Source organism: Anomaloglossus baeobatrachus, chromosome 3 (assembly GCF_048569485.1).
Source record: "Anomaloglossus baeobatrachus isolate aAnoBae1 chromosome 3, aAnoBae1.hap1, whole genome shotgun sequence".
Taxonomy (NCBI): Eukaryota; Metazoa; Chordata; class Amphibia; order Anura; family Aromobatidae; genus Anomaloglossus; species Anomaloglossus baeobatrachus.
The window spans coordinates 272,636,898-272,657,877 of NC_134355.1; the positions used below are offsets into that span (position 1 = coordinate 272,636,898).

At 45.4% G+C, this 20,980-nt stretch overlaps 1 protein-coding gene across 6 annotated transcripts in view; it reads left to right on the forward strand.

Annotated features, from left to right (window-relative positions):
• MAP7 (microtubule associated protein 7) overlaps positions 1-20,980 on the forward strand; it is a 218,158-nt gene that overhangs the window by 149,449 nt on the left and 47,729 nt on the right. For 4 of the 6 annotated variants that reach the window (XM_075339843.1, XM_075339840.1, XM_075339841.1 and 1 more), the window contains exons 4-7: positions 1,424-1,587; positions 3,923-4,040; positions 15,867-15,977; positions 19,688-19,801. In XM_075339843.1, coding sequence (XP_075195958.1) covers positions 1,424-1,587; positions 3,923-4,040; positions 15,867-15,977; positions 19,688-19,801 — 507 coding nt within the window. The remainder of the gene's footprint in view (positions 1-1,423; positions 1,588-3,922; positions 4,041-15,866; positions 15,978-19,687; positions 19,802-20,980) is intronic. The other 2 variants (XM_075339845.1, XM_075339846.1) reach the window with 1 other exon arrangement.

Genomic DNA, 20,980 nt, shown 5'->3' on the forward strand with positions numbered 1-20,980 from the left:
CTGTCTAATCTATCCATCTATCCCAGCCTGTCTCCTCTTCAGCCTGACTCCTGTAATTAGGAGACAAACTTTTGGTGACAAACTAATCACATGACATGATGTCACAAAGGTCCTAAAGCAGTGTTATCATCAGGATAAAAAACCCGGGGGACTCAAGGAGAGTGGAAGCCTTGTGAAATTGCCCAGTTTGCTCTCCCTGCCCCCCCTAATGCCAGACCAGCCTATTTCCTGTTCCGTTCTTTTAGACTCCTGCAAATAAAAGTCCTTGGTCACAAGACTGTGAAGTCATCAAAGGTCCTTAAACAATCTGAACCTCAGAATACATGCAACTATTGGGGTCCCTAAGAGAGTGGGAGCCCTGAGAAATTGCGCAGTTTGACTCTCCCCTAACGCCAGCCCTGACTGTAACTAGTGCTTAATTTTGGAGTAGGGCTTATATTTCAAGGAAACTCAGAAAATCATGCTAGTTCCTATTTTCAGGGTAGGTCTTATTTTTGGGGAAACAAGGTATCATCCTTTTGGTGCTTTCGATGAAATTCGAATTTTAGGAACTTGCATACCTCTAATAATTAAGCCTGAGGACTTTCTCAGGACATACCAAACTAGCTGTAGAGTTTCTGTTCAGATATTTAGGCAGAAAATCTGCAGTGCAAGTTTAGTGTATTTATTTTTTTTTTTTTTTAAGAGACCTCTGTAGTCTCAAAGGATATCCGCAACCAGCAAGATGCGCATGACTTGGTGCGGATCTGTCTGTTTGACTTTTCCTGCAGACATTGGGAGATTTGCTGTGCATTGCAAATCTGATTCAGTAACAATGTCAGTGCTCTGATTTAGGAAAAAAACTTCTATAAAACTGCCTTATCCCTATATTCCTGTCTCTATATTGTCCCAGAACTTGTTAAATTAAATCCCCGTCTTCTTGATAAAGCAGTCTTCCTTGACAAGGGCACACGAGCGCAGCTCATTGGTAACATGTAAGGTAATATGTGCAGCAGCTCAAGGATTCCTGAAAATCTCCCGAGCAGCTAAGCAGTCTGCTGTTAAGCTCCAAGGAGAATACACTCCGAGTGACCTTGACAGCCATGCCTTCCTATTGTGTGTAAGCATAGCATCTCTGCGGTATCTACTCTATATATGATGGCCTTATATCAAGAAAACAAGGCATGGGAAATGGCAAACTAAATTTATCTCATTCCTTGTGGCCACTGCCCTGCAAACAGAGCTAAAGTCCTTGGAGCCTTTTGCTGTGAAAAGGCATCTCTGTCAGTTTTAATCAGCCGCTCTTCAGTCTCAGCCGGGGGACCCGTTCATTACAATGTCACCACTTTATAGCAAGGAACATTTTTTTTGTGTTACATAATGTCTTAGAAGCCAGTACAACGTAGACCTATGTCCTCGTCTCTCCATTTTCTTTCACCGTCAGCGGCAAGAGAATCTCTGTGGTTAGAGAAAGAAGTGAGAGCGCAGCAGCATTATGCCAAACATTTGGAAGAGCGCAAGAAGAAACTGGAAGAACAGCGGATCAAAGAGGAAAGAAGGCGAGCGGCCGTAGATGAGAAGCGAAGGCAGAAACTGGAGGAAGAAAAAGTAGGTCACCTTTTTTATACAAGTTTTCTTTTTTTTTTTTTAAGGGCTATAATATTTTTGTATTTGTGCATGCAAATATTCATTAAATTGGGATTAAATTGGGATTAAATTGGCTGTAATTGGGATAATTTTATCAGAAGCACATTAGCACTAGAGCATTGAGGACTAATAATCCTGCTGCTACAGTCCCTTGCGAAAGTATTCGGCTCCCTTGAATATTTCAACCTTTTCCCACATTTCAGGCTTCAAACATAAAGATAAAAATGTTAATGTTATGGTGAAGAAACAACAAGGGGGACACAATTGTGAAAGTGAATGATATTTATTGCTTATTTTAAACTTTTGTAATAAATAATAAACTGAAAATTCGGACATGCAATATTATTCGGCCCCTTTAAGTTAATACTTTGTAGCGCCACCTTTTGCCGTGATTACAGCTGCAAGTCGCTTTGGGTATGTCTCGATCAGTTTTGCACATCGAGAGTCTGAAATTCTTGCCCATTCTTCCTTTGCAAACAGCTCGAACTGAGTGAGGTTGGATGGAGAGCGTTTGTGAACAGCAGTTTTCAGCTCTTTCCACATATTCTCGATTGGATTTAGGTCTGGACTTTGACTTGGCCATTCTAACACCTGGATACGTTTATTTGTGAACTATTCGATTGTAGATTTTGCTTTATATTTGGGATCATTGTCTTGTCGGAAGACAAATCTCCGTCCCAGTCGAAGGTCTTTTGCAGACTCCAAAAGTTTTCTTCAAGAATGGTCCTGTATTTGGCTCCATCCATCTTCGCTGTCCCTGCTGAAGCAAAGCAGACCCAAACTATGATGCTGCCACCACCACCATGTTTGACAGTGGGGTTGGTGTGTTCAGGGTGATGAGCTGTGTTGCTTTTATGCCAAACATATCATTTGGCATTGGGCCCAAAAAGTTCGATTTGGTTTCATCTGACCAGAGCACCTTCTTCCACATATTTGGTGTGTCTCCCAGGTGGTTTGTGGCAAACTTTAAACAACACTTTTTATAGATATCTTCGAGAAATGGCTTTCTCCTTGCCACAATTCCATAAAGGCCAGATTTGTGCAGTGTACGACTGATTGTTGTCCTATGGACAGACTCTCCCACCTCAGCTGTAGATCTCTGCAGTTCATCCAGAGTGATTATGGGCCTCTTGGCTGCATCTCTGATCAGTCTTCTCCTCGTTTGACATGAAATTTTTGAGGGACAGCCAGGTCTTGGTATATTTGCAGTGGTATGATACTCCTTCTATTTCAATATGATCACTTGCACAGTGCTTCTTGGGATGTTTAAAGTTTTGGAAATCTTTTTTGCAACCAAATCTGGCTTTAAACTTCTCCACAACAGTATCACAGACCTGCCTGTTGTGTTCCTTGGTCTTCATGATGCTATCTGTGCTTTAAACAGAACACTGACACTATCACAGAGCAGGTGCATTTATACGGAGACTTGATTACACACAGGGGAATTATATTTATCATCATTAGTCATTCAGGACAACATTGGATCATTCAGAGATCCTCAGTGAACTTCTGGAGTGAGTTTGCTGCACTGAAAGTAAAGGGGCCAAATAATATTGCACTCCCCAATTTTCAGTTTTTTATTTTTTACAAAAATTTAAAATAAGCAATAAATATCATTCACCTTCACAATTATGTCCCACTTGTTGTTGATTCATCACCATAAAATTTACATTTTTTATCTTTATGTTTGAAGCCTGAAATGTGGGAAAAGGTTGAAAAATTCAAGGGGGCTGAATACTCTTACTCTTTTGTGTTTCGCAAGGCACTGTATGTATTCATCCATAATCATGAGCTTTGTATAACCCTGCCTCCACCACTTATTGACAGCTTTCTGCCTATGCCCATTGCATGTAGAATGCTACCAATGAGTAGTATGGGCAGTAGTGATGAGAGAGCACTGCAATGCTCAAGTGCTCGTTACTTGTTAAGGGCAGTTGGATGCTCAGATGGACACGACTCAGGCACCGAAGTATAATGGAAGTCAATGGGAAACTCAAGCATTTTTCCAGAAACGCTTCGAGTCCCCCTTTAACTTCCATTATTCTTGGTACACGAGTCAAACCTATCTGAGTATTGCATTGCTCTTAATGAGTACCGAGCAGGGTAGTGCTTGCTCATTACTAGTGGACGGGGTATACAGAGCTCATCATTCATTGAACTGATATATCTGCCTCTGATAAAACAGTGATTCCAGCAAAACTGCAGCATTCAATAAGTGACACATCGCTGGAATCCAGGTCTCTTTGGAATAGAATCTGATAATGTCCATATTTCTTCTTGGATTTTCCTGTTAAAGGAGCGACATGAAGCGGTAGTAAAACGTACCATGGAAAGAAGTCAGAAACCAAAGCAGAAAAATAACAGATGGTCTTGGGGTGGCACTCTACAGAGCAGCACTAGCATCAGCAGTTCAGGTAAAGGAGAACATGACCATTGTTTGTACTGCGAGTATGTCAAAGATAGACTTGGGCAAGATGGGGCAACAGATAGACCCGTGTGATGGGTTAGCCGTTCCTTATGATTCGTGGCCATTCTATTTTATGCATTTTACCTGTTTGATAGTATATATGCCCACCAGTGGGCTTCAGATTTCTAAGGGGGTGAAATATCATGCAGATAGTACGACTAACCTCCATAAAGCAGGCTTCTAGTCGCCATCTTTACCGCTTGGTAAGGTTACTTTCTGCATGCTAGGTTTTACATCAGTAAAGTTGTAGGTGCTAAAACGTATTTGGTACTGTAAATTCATAAATTCTCAGTCCATCATTATCACATCCTTTTTGTTTTGTTTTCTTCCCTTTTACATCACTTTTACATGTTCTGTTCCTTAGGTTACTTTGACTCATCCTTCACCAATGTCGATTTCTCTGACCTGGCATACCATTTCCAAGCCAAGGGTCGTGTCAGAAGAGGTGGTACTTACACCACTGTGTTATGTGACTGTTCCTTTAGTCTCTGCCTTGTGTGATGTAGATCGTGTTTGCTAACCACCTCGAGTCTCCTTGCCTGTATTGTGTTGTTACTGTATTTGAGGTGCACACCATATAATGTATAGACATGGTAGCTGCTTTCGGAAACATGTCTAAATCTGTCCTAATCATGGCTGTGTAGTGCTGAGAGAACAAAAACTCATCTAGGGTTATTTACTGCAATTCAATATCTGTCAGTGGGCACTGTCGGATACTCAGCGTTCATCGCTTCAATCTGTCCAATCATTAAAGAAACTCATATCAGCAGATTCCATAAAACAATGGCGTTCACTGACTAATATCTCGTTAGACCATGTGGCGGCACTTTTTGTATGTGAAGTATTGCCGTAATTTGTCTCTGCTCTCCTTTGTATTAATGTGTTGTGCTGTGTTTCCCTGTATATAGTATCTTGTGTGCATTGTCTATGTGTTTAGTCTTCCCCTCTATGTGTGTAGTAATATAAAGCTGTTTTTTATATTGTCTTTTACTGGTGATGTGAGAGTACCTAAAGTGCAAGAGTGGCAGCAATGGCATATTACAGTATTACAGGCAAAGCAATATTTCATTTTGGAGCTTGGGACTTACAACTTCAAATAGCCTGAAATGAAATGTTTCTCTTTTTTCTTTATTATTTTACATTATTTAAAATTAGGAGAAAAAAACCCCCAAAAATAAATGACAAAAAAAAGGCTCCAAACATCCTATGAATGCAACCTTGAGTTCCTGCAGATGGGATTGCTGTGTGCGTGTGTCCTGTATGGAGGAACACTTGGGCGGGCTTTGCACGTTGCGACATCGCAAGCCGATGCTGCGATGTCGCACGCGATAGTCCCCGCCCCCGTCGCAGCATAAGGGGGCGGGTCGTGCGGCGTCACACGGCAGGCAGCCAATGGCGGCGGAAGGGCGGAGATGAGCAGGATGTAACCATCCCGCCCACCTCCTTCCTTCCGTATAGCCGCCGGCGGCAGGTAAGGAGATGTTCCTCGTTCCTGCGGCTTCATACACAGCGATGTGTGCTGCCGCAGGAACGAGGAACTACGTCGTACCTGTCGCGGCACCGGCATTATGGAAATGTCGGAGCCTGCACCGATGAGACGATAACGACGCTTTTGCGCTCGTTCATCGTATCATCTAGGATTTACACACTACGACATCGCAAGTGACGCCGGATGTGCGTCACTTTCGATTTGACCCCACCGACATCGCACCTGCGATGTCGTAGTGTGCAAAGCCGCCCTTGGGCTCTAAAGTCCTATAATATTTTGATGTGCTAAACTATTTCTGGGTGACGTATTGCTTATACATACAGCAGAGCTCTGCAATACAAAATACAAATAAATCCCACTAGCAGATACTGACTTTGCTCATTTATTTACCTTATTGTGTACATTAGAGGGGCAGTCCACTATTGGACAACCCCTATTGAATGTCCCTACCATGCTCAATAGATTACAAATAAGTATACGTACATCCAGGACAATTGCCGCTGCTCAACTCTGATCGGTGTCTCCCACTGATCTCCTTGCGCCTCTCAGCTGGTTCTAGAGGAAAATGAGCTTTTTTCATATCTTATTTAGCATGTTGGGGTTAGTCAAAAGAGTTTGTCAAGTAGTGAACAGCCCCTTTAAAGTAAACCTGACACTGATTTATGTTGCCCAAGCCACGGGCATCATGAAACAGACACTAGATCCATAAATTCAGCCAGGTATGCTGTGCTGAGGGACTAGTCTGAAAGTCATGTCCCCATTGGCCTCTCCCCTCCCCGCTTCCCTAGAGTGACAAGTCTTTCTTTACACTATCCAGGGAGGCCACCATGGCTGCAATAGCACAACCAGTGTGAGGCCAGGGTCACACTAGCTTATATTATCCGATGTGAAACCATTGGATGTAACAGACTAATGATCCTTAGCTCAAACGCTGCTGCGAGCGAGAGCCGAGTGTCATTATGCTGTGCTCTGAATCTCTCACATGTGAGAATCTGATCACAGGTGCGCAGAAGATGGAGAGATTAATTTCTCCATCTTCTCCGTTGCCTGTCTCGGCGTATGTCAATGACATCTGAGTGCAGTCTGATGTTTCCCACGCACCCATAGATTTGTATGGATGTGCTTGATCCGAGATACGTTGCCAATTGCAACAAGTAGCCATTTTTTTTCCCTCATGACGAATTGGCATGAGAAAAAAATTTCTGACTGACACTGCTCCGTAGTATTACATTGGAGCGACTGCTGTCCAATAAAATATCTGACAGCCCTCGTATGATTTATATGCACCCTAAGATTCATGCTACTCAGGCTGGTTTGGGCAGTATGAATTTTCTATCACATTACCTTTAAATAATTTATAGCCACATATAAAAGATCATTTATCTAACCTAGGTCCAAAAATAAATGACAGATGAATACACAGCAGCCAATTAGATTTTAGTTGTTATTTTGTTTCTGAGGCTTATTGGAAGATGAAAGCATTGCTGTGATTGGTTGTTTTGGGATCTCCACTTTTTCTTTGCAATAGTTTGAGGAATGATGAACACTAGTGCAAAAAAAAAAGTTGTCATTCATCTACTCAAAATTTTTAAACATAAACTAGAAAAAGGTCCATTAAGAGTGGCCAATCATCTGTGGTAAGCATGTCACCCACAAATGAGTGAAACGCTTGATCGTATGGTGATCTGATCATTTATGCTGCCATAAAATCATTGTCGTCAGCAGCACATTGCTCCATATAAACTGGGGAGGTGCTGCAGACAATATGATTATGAGAGCAAGATTATATTGCTGAATTAAAATGAATCTTTCAGAGTATTTGGGCATAGGTCACAGAAATGCAAGTTCATGCATCTAACCCCAAAAGATGTGCCAGAGCTACGAAAACTCAAAGTTTATGCAAATCAGTCGGGAAGTGAATTGAGAGTGGTCTCATTTACAAAAACCAAGCAAATGGGTTTCCACTGCCCTGGCACATTTTTGGGGAGCCTTGGATTTCTAGGACTTATATGGCCATATATTTGGTTCACATTGGGAAATATCTACGTGTATTCGGGAAAGGTAGCCTTAGGTCCTAATTCATCCAGAGGCCAAACAAGTGCCCTTTCAGTCTCGGTCAGACATTCTGTTTTTGTTTTCTTCATTATATTGTAGAGGGCAGCAGACTATGCTTTAGAGGGCCACCATAAAATACCTATAATGCATAGGTTTCTTATGGGATACATACTCTACAGTAATACCTATACAGCGGCATAGGTCTGACCCTTCTTTTCAAGGTACAAGTCATATACTTTTGATGGGAGGCTTAGTTTATGCAGAACCAAATATATTAGCTGGAACATAAGTTGATATAAGTGCAATCTGTAGATGCACATTCACACTTTGGCTATTAAAGGGGTTTCTAAAGGGTCAATGTTACTACATTGACATTGATAACTTATCCTTAGGATAGGTCATCAATGTCTGATTAGCTGGGGTCTGACTTGACGCACCCCCACCGATCAGTTGATCTCTGCATCGGCAGCAGGCAGCCAGACATGCTCAGTTCTGGCACTACTCCATTTTCTAATAGCCTCCGGGTACTGTACATCTGCCTCCCATTCTAATCAGTAGGAGGCGGATGTGCAGTACCCGGCCGCGACAGCTATCAGAATACGGAGCAGCTCCGGAACTGAGCATTTACGGCCGCTTGTTGCCACCGCTGAGAGCGGCTGATCTGCGGGGGTGCGGCGTGTCGGACCCCGGCCGATCAGACATTGATGACCTATCCTAAGGATAGACAATCAATGTCAAAGTAGTGGACAACCCCTTTAACAAGCACAATCTAGGGTCAAAACAATATGAGCAAATACCCTATAGTAATTGAATAGTAATTGTACATGTTAATGACCTAGACTAATTAGTGTACACTATTTTTGATCAAAAAAGCATAAAAGCCATCCCAACGACACAAGTTCTATCCAATCAGGATGGACCCTAACTTTTTTAGTTCACCTCTCTATATGCCAGGAGACCTCAATAGACCGCACAGAACCCAGTCCTTACAGATTAAACACCTTCTCATGTAAAGATATATAGACTAAAGTCCAAAAATTGGTAGGAGCCACATCCCTATATGAACAAAAACTATAGCAAAGGCAAAACATTTGCTCATTTTGGTCTTATCCTATGTTATGTTTGTTAATAGCTACAGTGTTAATGTGCACCTAAACATTGCATTTAAACGGGTTTTCCCACAAACAAAGTTAATTTTAATCAATGGATATTGAAATAATAATAAATCCTACAATTGGTTGTTTTTAAAATAAATGTTCCTGTGCTGAGATAATCTTCTAAATGTGCCCCTGCTATCTACTGTGTAATGGCCGTGTCTGACTGTACAGTGACATGGTCTGATCACACCACATCTCCTGAGCAGCGGAGGACAAGGAAAGTATACAGACATTACATCACAGGATTATAGCTGATTCTTTTTGTGAGGTAAAAGAGTTCCTTGCCTGTTTTTAAAATATGTTGTATTTCAAAGAAGAAATGACTCGCTATCCTGCGCTGTAATGTCTGTACAAGCTTTTACTCCCTCCCTGACCCAGGAGCTGTGGTATGATCAGACCATGTCCCTGTGCGGTCAGACACGGCCGTTACACAGTACATAGCATGGGACACATATATAAGATTATCTCAGCACAGGAACATTTTTTTCTTCAGCGCTCTATTGGGAGACCCAGACGATTGGGGTATAGCTACTGCCCTCTGGAGGCCACACAAAGCACTACATCAAAAGTGCAAGGCCCCTCCCCCTCTGGCTATACCCCCCCCGTGATATCACGGGTTCTCCAGTTTTAGCTTTGTGTGCGAAGGAGGTCAGACATTCCATGCATAGCTCCACAGATTTTAGTCAGCAGTAGCTGCTGACTATTTCGGATGGAAGAAAAGAGGACACATATAGTGTCCCCAGCATGCTCCCTTCTCACCCCTGGATGGTGTTGTAAGGTTGAGGTACCTATTGCTGGTACAGGGCTGGAGCCTGACATGCTGTTTTCCTTCCACATCCCCTGGTAGGGCTCTGTGGAAGTGGGATCCTGCCGGCCTCTCAGCTCTGACGCCGGGCTCCATCCACAGACCCATTAGAACCTGATGGAGACGGAGCAGGAGTACGATCAGGGACAGGCCCTGCATCATACAGGTACTCTGTGTCCCCGGCAGGCACAGACACACTCCGGGCTGGCTGGGTGTTGTAGTGCGCCGGGGACCGCAAGGTTGGAGTTAGTGTCCCTACAGATTACTGGGGGATTTTTTGTGTATGGGAACGCAGCGCCGACCCCCTCTGGACCGGGCGGCGCTGCTGTGACTTGTGGTGCACCGCCGTCCGCGCTTTTACGGCGGCGGCGGTTATAAATTGAGTCCCCGGCTTTTTGGGCCTAGGACGCCGGCAGCTCCGATTCGTTCCCGCCCCCACCCTGTCATTCAGGGTAGGGGAGAGACGCTGTTCGCTAGCAGCGACGAGGGCTGGAGCCTGATTTACATGCTCCAGCCCTCACTCTAGGCACAGAGGGAAGCAGGCTTCCCGCTCTTAGCCAGGAACGCCCAGGGCCCGCCCCCCTTCTCTCTCAGACGCCGGCAGCCATTACATGCAGTCTGGCTGGAGGAAGGACGCAAGGCTCTGGGAGACCTGGACTAGGGGCTATCTGGCGACCACACACCCGCTTTTTAAGCGGGCGGTAAGCGATTTTTCTGTGCTGGTCCCTCTAGTGACTCACGGTGTATCGGTGTACTGTGTAGAATATAGAGATATTGTATTTCTTGCACTGTGAGGTCGGTTCTGGCTGCATCTCCCAGATCACTCTGTGGAAGCAACAACATGCCATCCTCAAAACGCAAGGCTGCCAAGGCTAGGGCTGTGTATACTGCGTGTGCTGCATGTGGGGCTAATCTACCAGCAGGCTCCGATGACCCCCATTGTGTGCAATGCTCCGACCCGGTGCTGCTTCGCCAGCCGGAGTCAGGAGAGGTAGTGACCCAGGCTGAGACGCTTGTAAGTTCTGCCCCGGTGACAGGGACAGACTTTGCAGTTTTTGCGGATAATATGTCTGTGTCTATGGCAAAAATCCTTGAAACCTTGCAATCTATGCATGGGGCTCAGTCTTTGGGCACGGCGAGGCCTCTGTCCTCAGGTCCCCCTCACTTGGAATTAATCCAGCCCACAGGGGGGTCCCCGGCTTCACAGGCCGAGGATTATGACTCAGATGATAGCCCCAGCCACCCTAAGCGAGCTCGCTGGGAAAGACCCTCGACGTCATCACACTGCTCAGGGTCTCAGCGCAATCAGTCGCCCTGTGATGCGTCTGATGAGAGTGATCAGGAATCCATTCCTGGAACCCCTCTCAACCTGGATACTCCTGATGGGGATGCCATGGTAAACGACCTTATCTCAGCCATCAATAGGCTGTTGGATATTTCTCCCCCAGCCCCTTCAGCAGAAGAGGCGGCTGCGGAGCAGGAGAAGTTTCGTTTCCTTTATCCCAAGCGTAAATTGAGTGCTTTCTTGGATCACTCTGACTTCAGAGAGTCAATCCAGAAGCACGACGCTCACCCAGAAAGGCGTTTCTCTAAACGATCTAAAGATACGCGTTTCCCTTTCCCCCCTGAGGTGGTCAAGCGCTGGACCCAGTGTCCAAAGGTAGACCCCCCGATTTCCAAACTCGCAGCTAGGTCCATAGTTGCAGTGGAGGATGGCGCTTCACTTAAAGATGCCAATGACAGACAGATGGACCTTTGGTTAAAATCTGTCTATGAAGCTATCGGCGCGTCGTTTGCTCCGGCATTCGCAGCCGTATGGGCACTCCAGGCTATTTCAGCTGGCTTAGCAAAAGTGGATGCTATCATACATCCAGCAGTGCCGCAAGTGGCCCACCTTACCACGCAGATGTCAGCGTTTGCGTCTTACGCTATCAATGCGGTCCTAGAATCTACCAGTCGCACCTCAATGGCGTCCGCCAATTCGGTAGTTTTGCGCAGAGCCTTGTGGTTAAAGGACTGGAAAGCAGATGCTGGTTCCAAAAAATGTTTAACCAGTTTGCCTTTATCTAGAGATAGACTGTTTGGCGAGCCATTGGCTGATATCATTAAGCAGTCCAAGGGTAAAGACTCCTCTTTACCACAACCCAGAACAACCAAACCTCAGCAAAAAAAGTGGCAGCAGAGGTTTCAGTCCTTTCGAGGTTCGGGCAAGACACCATTTACCTCGTCCAAAGGGACTCAGAGGACGCAAAGAAACTCAGATTCGTGGCGGGCTCACACGCGCCCCAAGAAAGCAAATGGAGGTACCGCTTCCAAAGCGGCTACCTCATGACTTCCAGCCCCCTCCCTCCGCATCGCCGGTCGGGGGCAGGCTCTCCCGCTTTTCCGGCATTTGGATGTCACAGGTCAAAGACCGGTGGGTGACGGACATTTTGTCTCGCGGGTACAGAATCGAGTTCAATTCTCGTCCTCCAGCTCGGTTCTTCAGAACCTCCCCACATCCAGACCGAGCAGATGCTCTGCTGCAGGCGGTGGACTCCCTGAGAGCGGAAGGAGTGGTGATCCCAGTCCCTCCTCAGGAACAAGGGCAAGGGTTTTACTCCAATCTCTTTGTGGTTCCAAAAAAGGACGGCTCATTCCGTCCTGTTCTGGACCTAAAACGGCTCAACAAACATGTGCACGCCAGGAAGTTCCGGATGGAAACCCTGCGTTCTGTCATTGCCTCAATGTCCAGAGGAGACTTCCTTGCCTCAATAGACATCAAAGATGCTTATCTCCACGTGCCAATTGCTACAGAACATCAACGTTTTCTACGTTTTGTGATAGGAGACGACCATTTTCAGTTCGTAGCTCTGCCATTTGGTCTGGCGACAGCCCCACGGGTCTTCACCAAGGTCATGGCGGCGGTGGTAGCAGTCTTGCACTCTCAGGGACACTCGGTGATCCCTTACCTAGACGATTTATTGGTCAAAGCTCCCTCTCAAGAGGCATGTCAGCACAGCCTGAATGCTACGCTGGAGACCCTACAGTCTTTCGGATGGATCATCAACTTTCCAAAGTCGATCCTATCACCGACTCAATCACTAACGTATCTTGGCATGGAGTTTCATACTCTAGCAGCGATAGTGAAGCTTCCGCTGAACAAGCAGCGGTCACTACAGACAGGGGTGCAATCTCTACTGCAGGGCCAGTTGCATCCCTTGCGGCGCCTCATGCATTTCCTAGGGAAGATGGTGGCAGCCATGGAAGCAGTTCCCTTTGCGCAGTTTCATCTGCGCCCACTTCAATGGGACATTCTCCGCCAATGGGACGGGAAGTCAACGTCCCTGGACAGGAAAGTCTCGCTTTCCCAGACGGCCAAGGACTCCCTACAATGGTGGCTCCTTCCCACCTCATTGTCTCAGGGAAGATCCTTCCTGCCCCCAGCCTGGGCAGTAGTCACGACAGATGCGAGTCTGTCAGGGTGGGGAGCAGTATTTCTCCACCACAGGGCTCAGGGGACGTGGACTCCGCAGGAATCCACCCTTCAGATCAATGTTCTGGAGATCAGGGCAGTGTATCTTGCTCTACTGGCCTTCCAACAGTGGCTGGAAGGAAAGCAGATCCGAATCCAATCGGACAACTCCACAGCGGTGGCATACATCAACCACCAAGGAGGGACGCGCAGTCGGCAAGCCTTCCAAGAAGTCCGGCGCATTCTAACGTGGGTGGAGGACAGAGCATCCACCATATCCGCGGTTCACATCCCAGGCGTAGAAAACTGGGAAGCAGACTTCCTCAGTCGCCAGGGCATGGACGCAGGGGAATGGTCCCTTCACCCGGACGTGTTTCAGGAAATCTGTCGCCGCTGGGGAGTGCCGGACGTCGACCTAATGGCATCCCGGCACAACAACAAGGTCCCGGCATTCATGGCGAGGTCGCGCGATCAAAGAGCTCTGGCGGCAGACGCCTTGGTTCAAGATTGGTCGCAGTTTCAGCTCCCATACGTGTTTCCGCCTCTGGCGCTCTTGCCCAGAGTGCTACGCAAGATCAGATCCGAGTGCAGCCGCATCATACTCGTCGCTCCAGACTGGCCGAGGAGGTCGTGGTATCCGGATCTGTGGCATCTCACGATCGGTCGACCGTGGTCACTGCCAGACCGACCAGACTTACTGTCCCAAGGGCCGTTTTTCCATCAGAATTCTGCGGCCCTGAACCTGACTGTGTGGCCATTGAGTCCTGGATCCTAGCATCTGCAGGATTATCTCAAGGAGTCGTTGCCACAATGAGACAAGCTAGAAAGTCGAATTCGGCTAAGATCTACCACAGAACGTGGAAGATTTTCTTATCCTGGTGCTCTGCGCAGGGAGTGTCTCCCTGGCCATTTGCATTGCCCAAGTTTCTTTCCTTCCTGCAATCGGGGTTAGAAAAGGGCTTGTCGCTCAGCTCCCTTAAAGGGCAAGTTTCGGCACTATCCGTGTTTTTTCAGAAGCGTCTAGCACGTCTTTCTAAGGTGCGCACGTTCCTGCAGGGGGTCTGTCATATTGTGCCCCCGTACAAGCGGCCGTTAGATCCATGGGATCTGAACAGGGTACTAGTTGCTCTCCAGAAGCCGCCCTTCGAGCCTCTGAAGGAAGTTTCTTTTTCTCGGCTGTCACAGAAAGTGGCGTTTCTTGTTGCGATCACATCGCTTCGGCGAGTGTCTGAGCTGGCAGCTCTGTCATCCAAGGCTCCCTTCCTGGTGTTCCACCAGGACAAGGTAGTGCTGCGCCCTATTCCGGAGTTTCTCCCTAAGGTCGTATCCTCTTTTCATCTTAATCAGGATATATCCTTGCCTTCTTTTTGTCCTCATCCGGTTCACCGGTATGAAAAGGACTTACGTTTGCTAGATTTGGTGAGAGCACTCAGAATCTACATTTCCCGCACGGCGCCCATGCGCCGTGCCGATGCACTTTTTGTCCTTGTCGCTGGTCCGCGCAAGGGGTTGCAGGCTTCTAAAGCCACCCTGGCTCGATGGATCAAAGAACCAATTCTAGAGGCCTACCGTTCTGCGGGGCTTCCGGTTCCTTCAGGGCTAAAAGCCCACTCAACCAGAGCCGTGGGTGCGTCCTGGGCATTACGTCACCAGGCTTCGGCTCAACAGGTGTGCCAGGCAGCTACCTGGTCCAGTCTGCACACTTTCACCAAGCATTATCAGGTGCATACCTATGCTTCGGCGGATGCCAGCTTAGGTAGAAGAGTCCTGCAGGCGGCAGTGACACCCCCGTAGGGGAGGGCTGTTTTGCAGCTCTAACATGAGGTATTTCTTTACCCACCCAGGGACAGCTTTTGGACGTCCCAATCGTCTGGGTCTCCCAATAGAGCGCTGAAGAAGAAGGGAATTTTGTTACTTACCGTAAATTCCTTTTCTTCTAGCTCTTATTGGGAGACCCAGCACCCGCCCTGTTGTCCTTCGGGATGTTTTTTTGTTGTTTGCGGGTACACATGTTGTTCATGTTGAACGGTTTTTCAGTTCTCCGATGTTATTCGGAGTTAATTTGTTTAAACCAGTTATTGGCTTCCTCCTTCTTGCTTTGGCACTAAAACTGGAGAACCCGTGATATCACGGGGGGGGTATAGCCAGAGGGGGAGGGGCCTTGCACTTTTGATGTAGTGCTTTGTGTGGCCTCCAGAGGGCAGTAGCTATACCCCAATCGTCTGGGTCTCCCAATAAGAGCTAGAAGAAAAGGAATTTACGGTAAGTAACAAAATTCCCTTCTTTAAACACATCCAATTGTGGAACTTTTTATTATTCCAAGAACTATTGATTAAAATCCCCTTTGTTGTTGGGAAAACCCCTTTAAACTAATGTGTTCCAACTCATTTCTTTTTAGTTTTGCTTTAGTTTTCATATATATTTGCATATGGCGATTACAGCATCACGCCAACTGACAGGCTTAATGATATGGCAGGCAGTTCATAGGCCATATTTACTCATATATATTTAGATGTAATGACTCTGAGTCTTGTGACACTTGATACACAGCACCTTAGCAGTCATAGCACTATGTAGACATCATATTATCTACCCTGTATGAGTGCAGTGAGTAGTTTCTCCATGTTTCAATGGCGTGTTAGAGGAGGAGTGCTTGTGTCTTCTAGTTCTCCTGGCAGATCCTGGTGTGTTTGAAATCCTGCATCATAGATGAAGAAAGATGGCAACCAAGTCATTGGGTCGTCTGCCCGTGTACTGGCACTAATACATTATACTGGTGTGCAGCCAATTAGCAATATCTCCATTTGTTTTAGATCCAGACAGGAGGTCAGTGTCAACAATGAATCTATCGAAACATGTTGATCCAGTTATTAACAAGCGACTCTCCACATCATCTGCAACATTACTTAATACTCCAGACAGAGGTACAGTGCTACAGAAAATAGATATCCAGACCTATTTATGTGTGTTCTTCTAAGTAAACTCTGGGGAAAAATAAATGTGAATTCTGCATCTACATAACACTCAGGGCCCGTTTGATGGTGTCCTCTGCTGTGTATATGGTCTATTGATACCCCTTATAATGATCTACCTCCCAATGCCCAAATAATAATGATACGTTGTTCATAAAGCACTACTATACCATAAGGTGCCTAAGTAACTCTGAAAACAGTTGGCTTAATGACAGTGCCCCATCAAAAAAGATGGCACCAAGTATGAGATACCAAGTGGTTCCCATTTTCCGTTAGGACCAATGATACGCCTTTTGCAATAATGTCCCTAACCTCTAAGGCTTACTATAGTGCCACAGTGTAGTGTACACACAAAATACATGTGTTCTGTCCTATATCTTCTGTGGATAGATTACTGTTGTGTGATGTGAATCGTCATAATCATTGTGCCTATCCTTTCATTCACCAACAAAACATCATTTTTTGTTACCATTTGTGACGCAAATTGTCATTAGTGTACTTCATATTTGTGAATTTGACATGCATGGTGTAAATGGCAGTTTGCTTATAATCCTAATATCTATGGGTTCTACCATACATATTTCCAAGCGCAATGTCTGCCTCTTTCTATATCAGTTCCCTCGTGCTGGCTTGCGGTAGGATTTACAGTACATTAAATATTACTACTTTTCTTTCTAGTTTGTCAGTGTAAGGCCGCTTTCACACTGCGTTCCTCTCCCCATTCAGTGGTTCCATCGGGGCTTCAGTCCAAACCCTCTGTAAAATGGGAGCGGACACCCAGACGCAGTCTCCTACTTCTGGTGTCCGCTTTCATTAAGATTATTCTCTCGAAAATGGTGCACGACAGAGCACACAGAGACTCCATTATAGTCAGTGGCCCCGTCGGTGTATACGCCTGAAATCCGTTTTAGGGAGGGTTTGAACGGAAGTCCCGACTAGACCACTCAGTGGGGACAGGAACACACAGTATAAAAGTGGACTATAAGGGATTTTAGATAAAATTTAATATTGTATATATTACACCTCTAATAGGGTTTTAACCAATCTAATATATGGCCAGGTAGTTTATTTGGTATATTTTTTACCCACATTTCTGCAACTCTCCTATTAATTTAAATGGGGCATATGGAAACCCCTGTACATGTGATAGAAGTAACCCATTTTTATGTATGGAACCATTTTTTAGCTGCAGAACTAACTGTTTTTTTTCTAAGTAACCCTGCATACTTTTTTTGTAATGGTTCTATAAGTTTAGGGTATCTAAATGTTTACACACTCCAACCGTTGTGCATGGTTCCTCAATAAAGGACCATCATTGATGTTCAAAGGTTATTCTCTATCTAATAAATGATGGCATATCCCATTTATATACTCTTTCTGATTAATCAGAGTCCAGTCACAAAGGCCCTCATGCAGATTAGATCAAAGTCAGCTGAACCCACTAATTTTAATAGCAGCAGGCGTCTTCCGACATAAATGAAGCCTCCCAACACTCCCCTGGCAGATGATCGAGGAGAGGAGGATTGGGCTGCCGGAGTTTCAATGGCTGATCTTTTTGCTTTCAATGGAGATAAACAGCTGTAGCCGTTTCCTCTTCCCTCGCTGTTGAAAATACGTGAATGCTCAACCAAGCCGAATGGTTATGTGTATGGCGCAGTCAGGAAAGATGGCTATCTGCTGAATGAATGCTTAACTGTCAATTATCTCAAATGAATAGCCAGCTTTAAAACCCTCATACACATTAAATTATTGACAGACAAACCTGCCAATATTGACAGGTACGGCTGACAGTGAAATGCGTTGTATGGCCTCCGACTCTTCCCAATCAGACGACTATCGGGGAAGTTCAGAATCCGGTATGACTGATTTCAGAAGGTAGATTGAGAGTGCTACCAGCAGATTCTGAGCGGAAAGGCACCACATGACCGGTTTTCCTGCAGTTGGACCAATCGGCTCAGCGTTCATGTATTTTTAATGATCAGAGTGGTGGAAATTGCTGTGACATCTCTGTCTAATGGCTTATCTCCCCAGAAAACAAAATGAACAGGTGTTAACGTTTCATACCTCCTCTGATGTCATCTGTTAGATGGTTGTCTGTTTCTGCTAAAATCAATGAATTTGGGCATCTTTTATCTAATATGTTTGGTAGGTTTTAGTCTCGCCTCTTGCTCAGACCAATATAGCACTTTGGTGGCTCTTCCAAAGAATGTACACATTGAATAGAGAAAATTAATTCTTTTGACAAATTTTTACATGATCAATATATTCCCCATATTAATACTTGCAGACTAAAGGCCGCTTTACACGCTACGACATTGCTAAAGCGATATCGTTGGGGTCACGGAATTTTTGACGCACATCCGGCCGCGTTACCGATGTCGTTGCGTGTGACACCTATGAGCGATTTTGAATAGTCGCAAAAACGTTCAAAATTGCTAATCGGTGACATGGGGGTCCATTCCCAATTATCATTGCTGCTGCAGGTACGATGTTGTTCGTCGTTCCTGCTGCAGCACACATCGCTATATGTGACACCGCAGGAACGAGGAACCTCACCTTACCTGCGGCTGCCGGCAATGCGGAAGGAAGGAGGTGGGCGGGATGTTACGTCCCGCTCATCTCCGCCCCTCCTTTGCTATTGGGCGGCCGCTTAGTGACGTCGCTGTGACACCGAATGAGCCGCCCCCTTAGAAAGGAGGCGGTTCACCGGTCACAGCGACGTCGCTAGGCAGGTAAGTAGTGTGGCAGGTATGTGCGGTTTTGTGCGCCACTGGCAGCGATTTACCTGTGACGCACAAACGATGGAGGCGGGTACGCATGCTAGCGAGATCACAGCGTGTAAAGCGGCCTTTAGGGACTCCTGAACTAGTTGAGATGTTAATACCGTCTCAGACACCCACAAGCATTTGTCCTATTGAGCAATAGCACGAAGCAACGCGCATGTTTAGATGGTGTTGAGCTACAGTTTGAAGGAGTTTTATAATTTCAGAACACTCCTGTTCCCTGGCGCAGTTTGTTTTAACAAAAAAAAAAAAAAACCTACTTTATTTAACTTCCACCGGGTCCAGAGCACAGTTTCTCCCGGTGCAATGTCTATATTTGTCTGCAGCACTGGTGTCATGTTGACAATGCTGCAGCCAGTCGGTGAGCTCAGTGGCTTTGAGCAGTTTACGCATTTGTCAGGCAGAGCCGCTGAATTCACTGATTGGCTGCAGCATTGTCAACAAGATATCAGTAACAGACACCAGGAGCAGGGCATGAGGCTCAATGTTGGACACAGGGAGGGTCAGTAAAGCACAGTTGTTGTTAAAATACAAAAAACAAAACCTGCATCCAGGGGACAGGTTTTAGAAAAAAACTGAAAACCCCTTGAACATCAATGGCTTTGTGCTATCAGTTAGATATAAGGTAGTAAGTTAGAGAAACGATTTATACCGTAGAGTATGTTAGGCCTTGTGAGGTCACGGTTTTGCTAGGCTAGATTACCCGGAGGGGTTATTAATATCATGAAATGTAGAAATGTTAGATGTGACCCAAATTAAGTTTCACAAATAGTGTCAGCTATTAATAATTTTTAATGAGATTGATGAATATAGGTTACACGTAGCACTCGATGTGCCTTCAGAGCCATATATGTCTAATATTGTGTTTGTAACAACCAGGGAGACGGCCACAACTTAGTCCATGGGAGTCCAATGTAGTGTCACGGCTACTGACGCCTACACACTCTTACCTGGCTAGAAGTAAAAGCACCGCTGCTCTATCAGGAGATGCAGGTAATTTATATACCCACATCAGGACTGTAGGTGAACTGTAAGTATGCGTCCAGTTTGTGGTTGGGCATTCACTATAATTTAGGCTCTTGCATGCATCCTTAGATTGGGACTGGTTTGTGAGAAATGGAGCATTCAATTTGTCAGACATGTTACTGGTTACTGCAATGGCTGACCCTATGCCTGCACTATTGCATGGGATTGATTCCCTTCCCATATGTAATAAAGGCTCTAGACTCTGCATTAAATTGAACCTATCTCGTGAAAAAAAAAACGCTATTAACCTGCAGATATGGGGTTAATTTGCAGGTTCATAGTGTTTTGAACCTGCCCGGTGCCCACTCTTAGAACTTAGCTACCAGGAGGAAATTAACTATATTCCTCCCAGCAGAATTCGGCTTCTAGTCAAAAGGGCAGGCCAGTGCAGGTTCAGTCACCGCTCAGTGTATAGTGAGCGGTGGCTGTAACCGCGTCCCTGTCACTGACTGACACCTATCTCTACATGAGCCTGTTGTCAGTCAGTGCCAGGGCAACTATCAAATACCAATTATGCCTCTATAGAACCTGCTACATACCCTACAGTCTATGCATTCCATAATTAGATACAGGGGTTAGGCAACATAGAAGAATACATGTCCTATATCTTCGTTTACACTAGTGACATGGTTTCTGCTTTAATGGAACCATGTCCATACCTGTATAAAGATTTCCATGGGTCCAATGGACTTTAATGGGGTCTTCCATATTTTTCAATTTAAACTACTTATAAGTCATATAGAAGACTTGGCCCCTAAAAAAGTAAATCACCCTCATCATAACAGTTTTCACTTATTGATTTAAGAAAAAAAATAAGACAATGAGGGAGCTTCAGTGCATACTTTGAGTGGCCAAATGCTCAGTGCACCATTACATCCCCTCAGTTATCATGCCGTGTACCTTCCCTTGTGTTGATTTGAAAGCACTCTGACTTTAATCCTGCACATGTGCAGTGATGCTATCTATCTAAGAGAAATGAAGACAGAATACAAAATGTGAGAAAATAGAAGTACATTTTATTTCACATATATACCGTACTTTAAAATTGACCATGATGAAAAAATGGGAAGAGAGAACACAGGTGCAGAAAAAAGGATGTGCAAACCAAGGGACACCGTAAAATAAATATAGCAGCATGGATCAAAA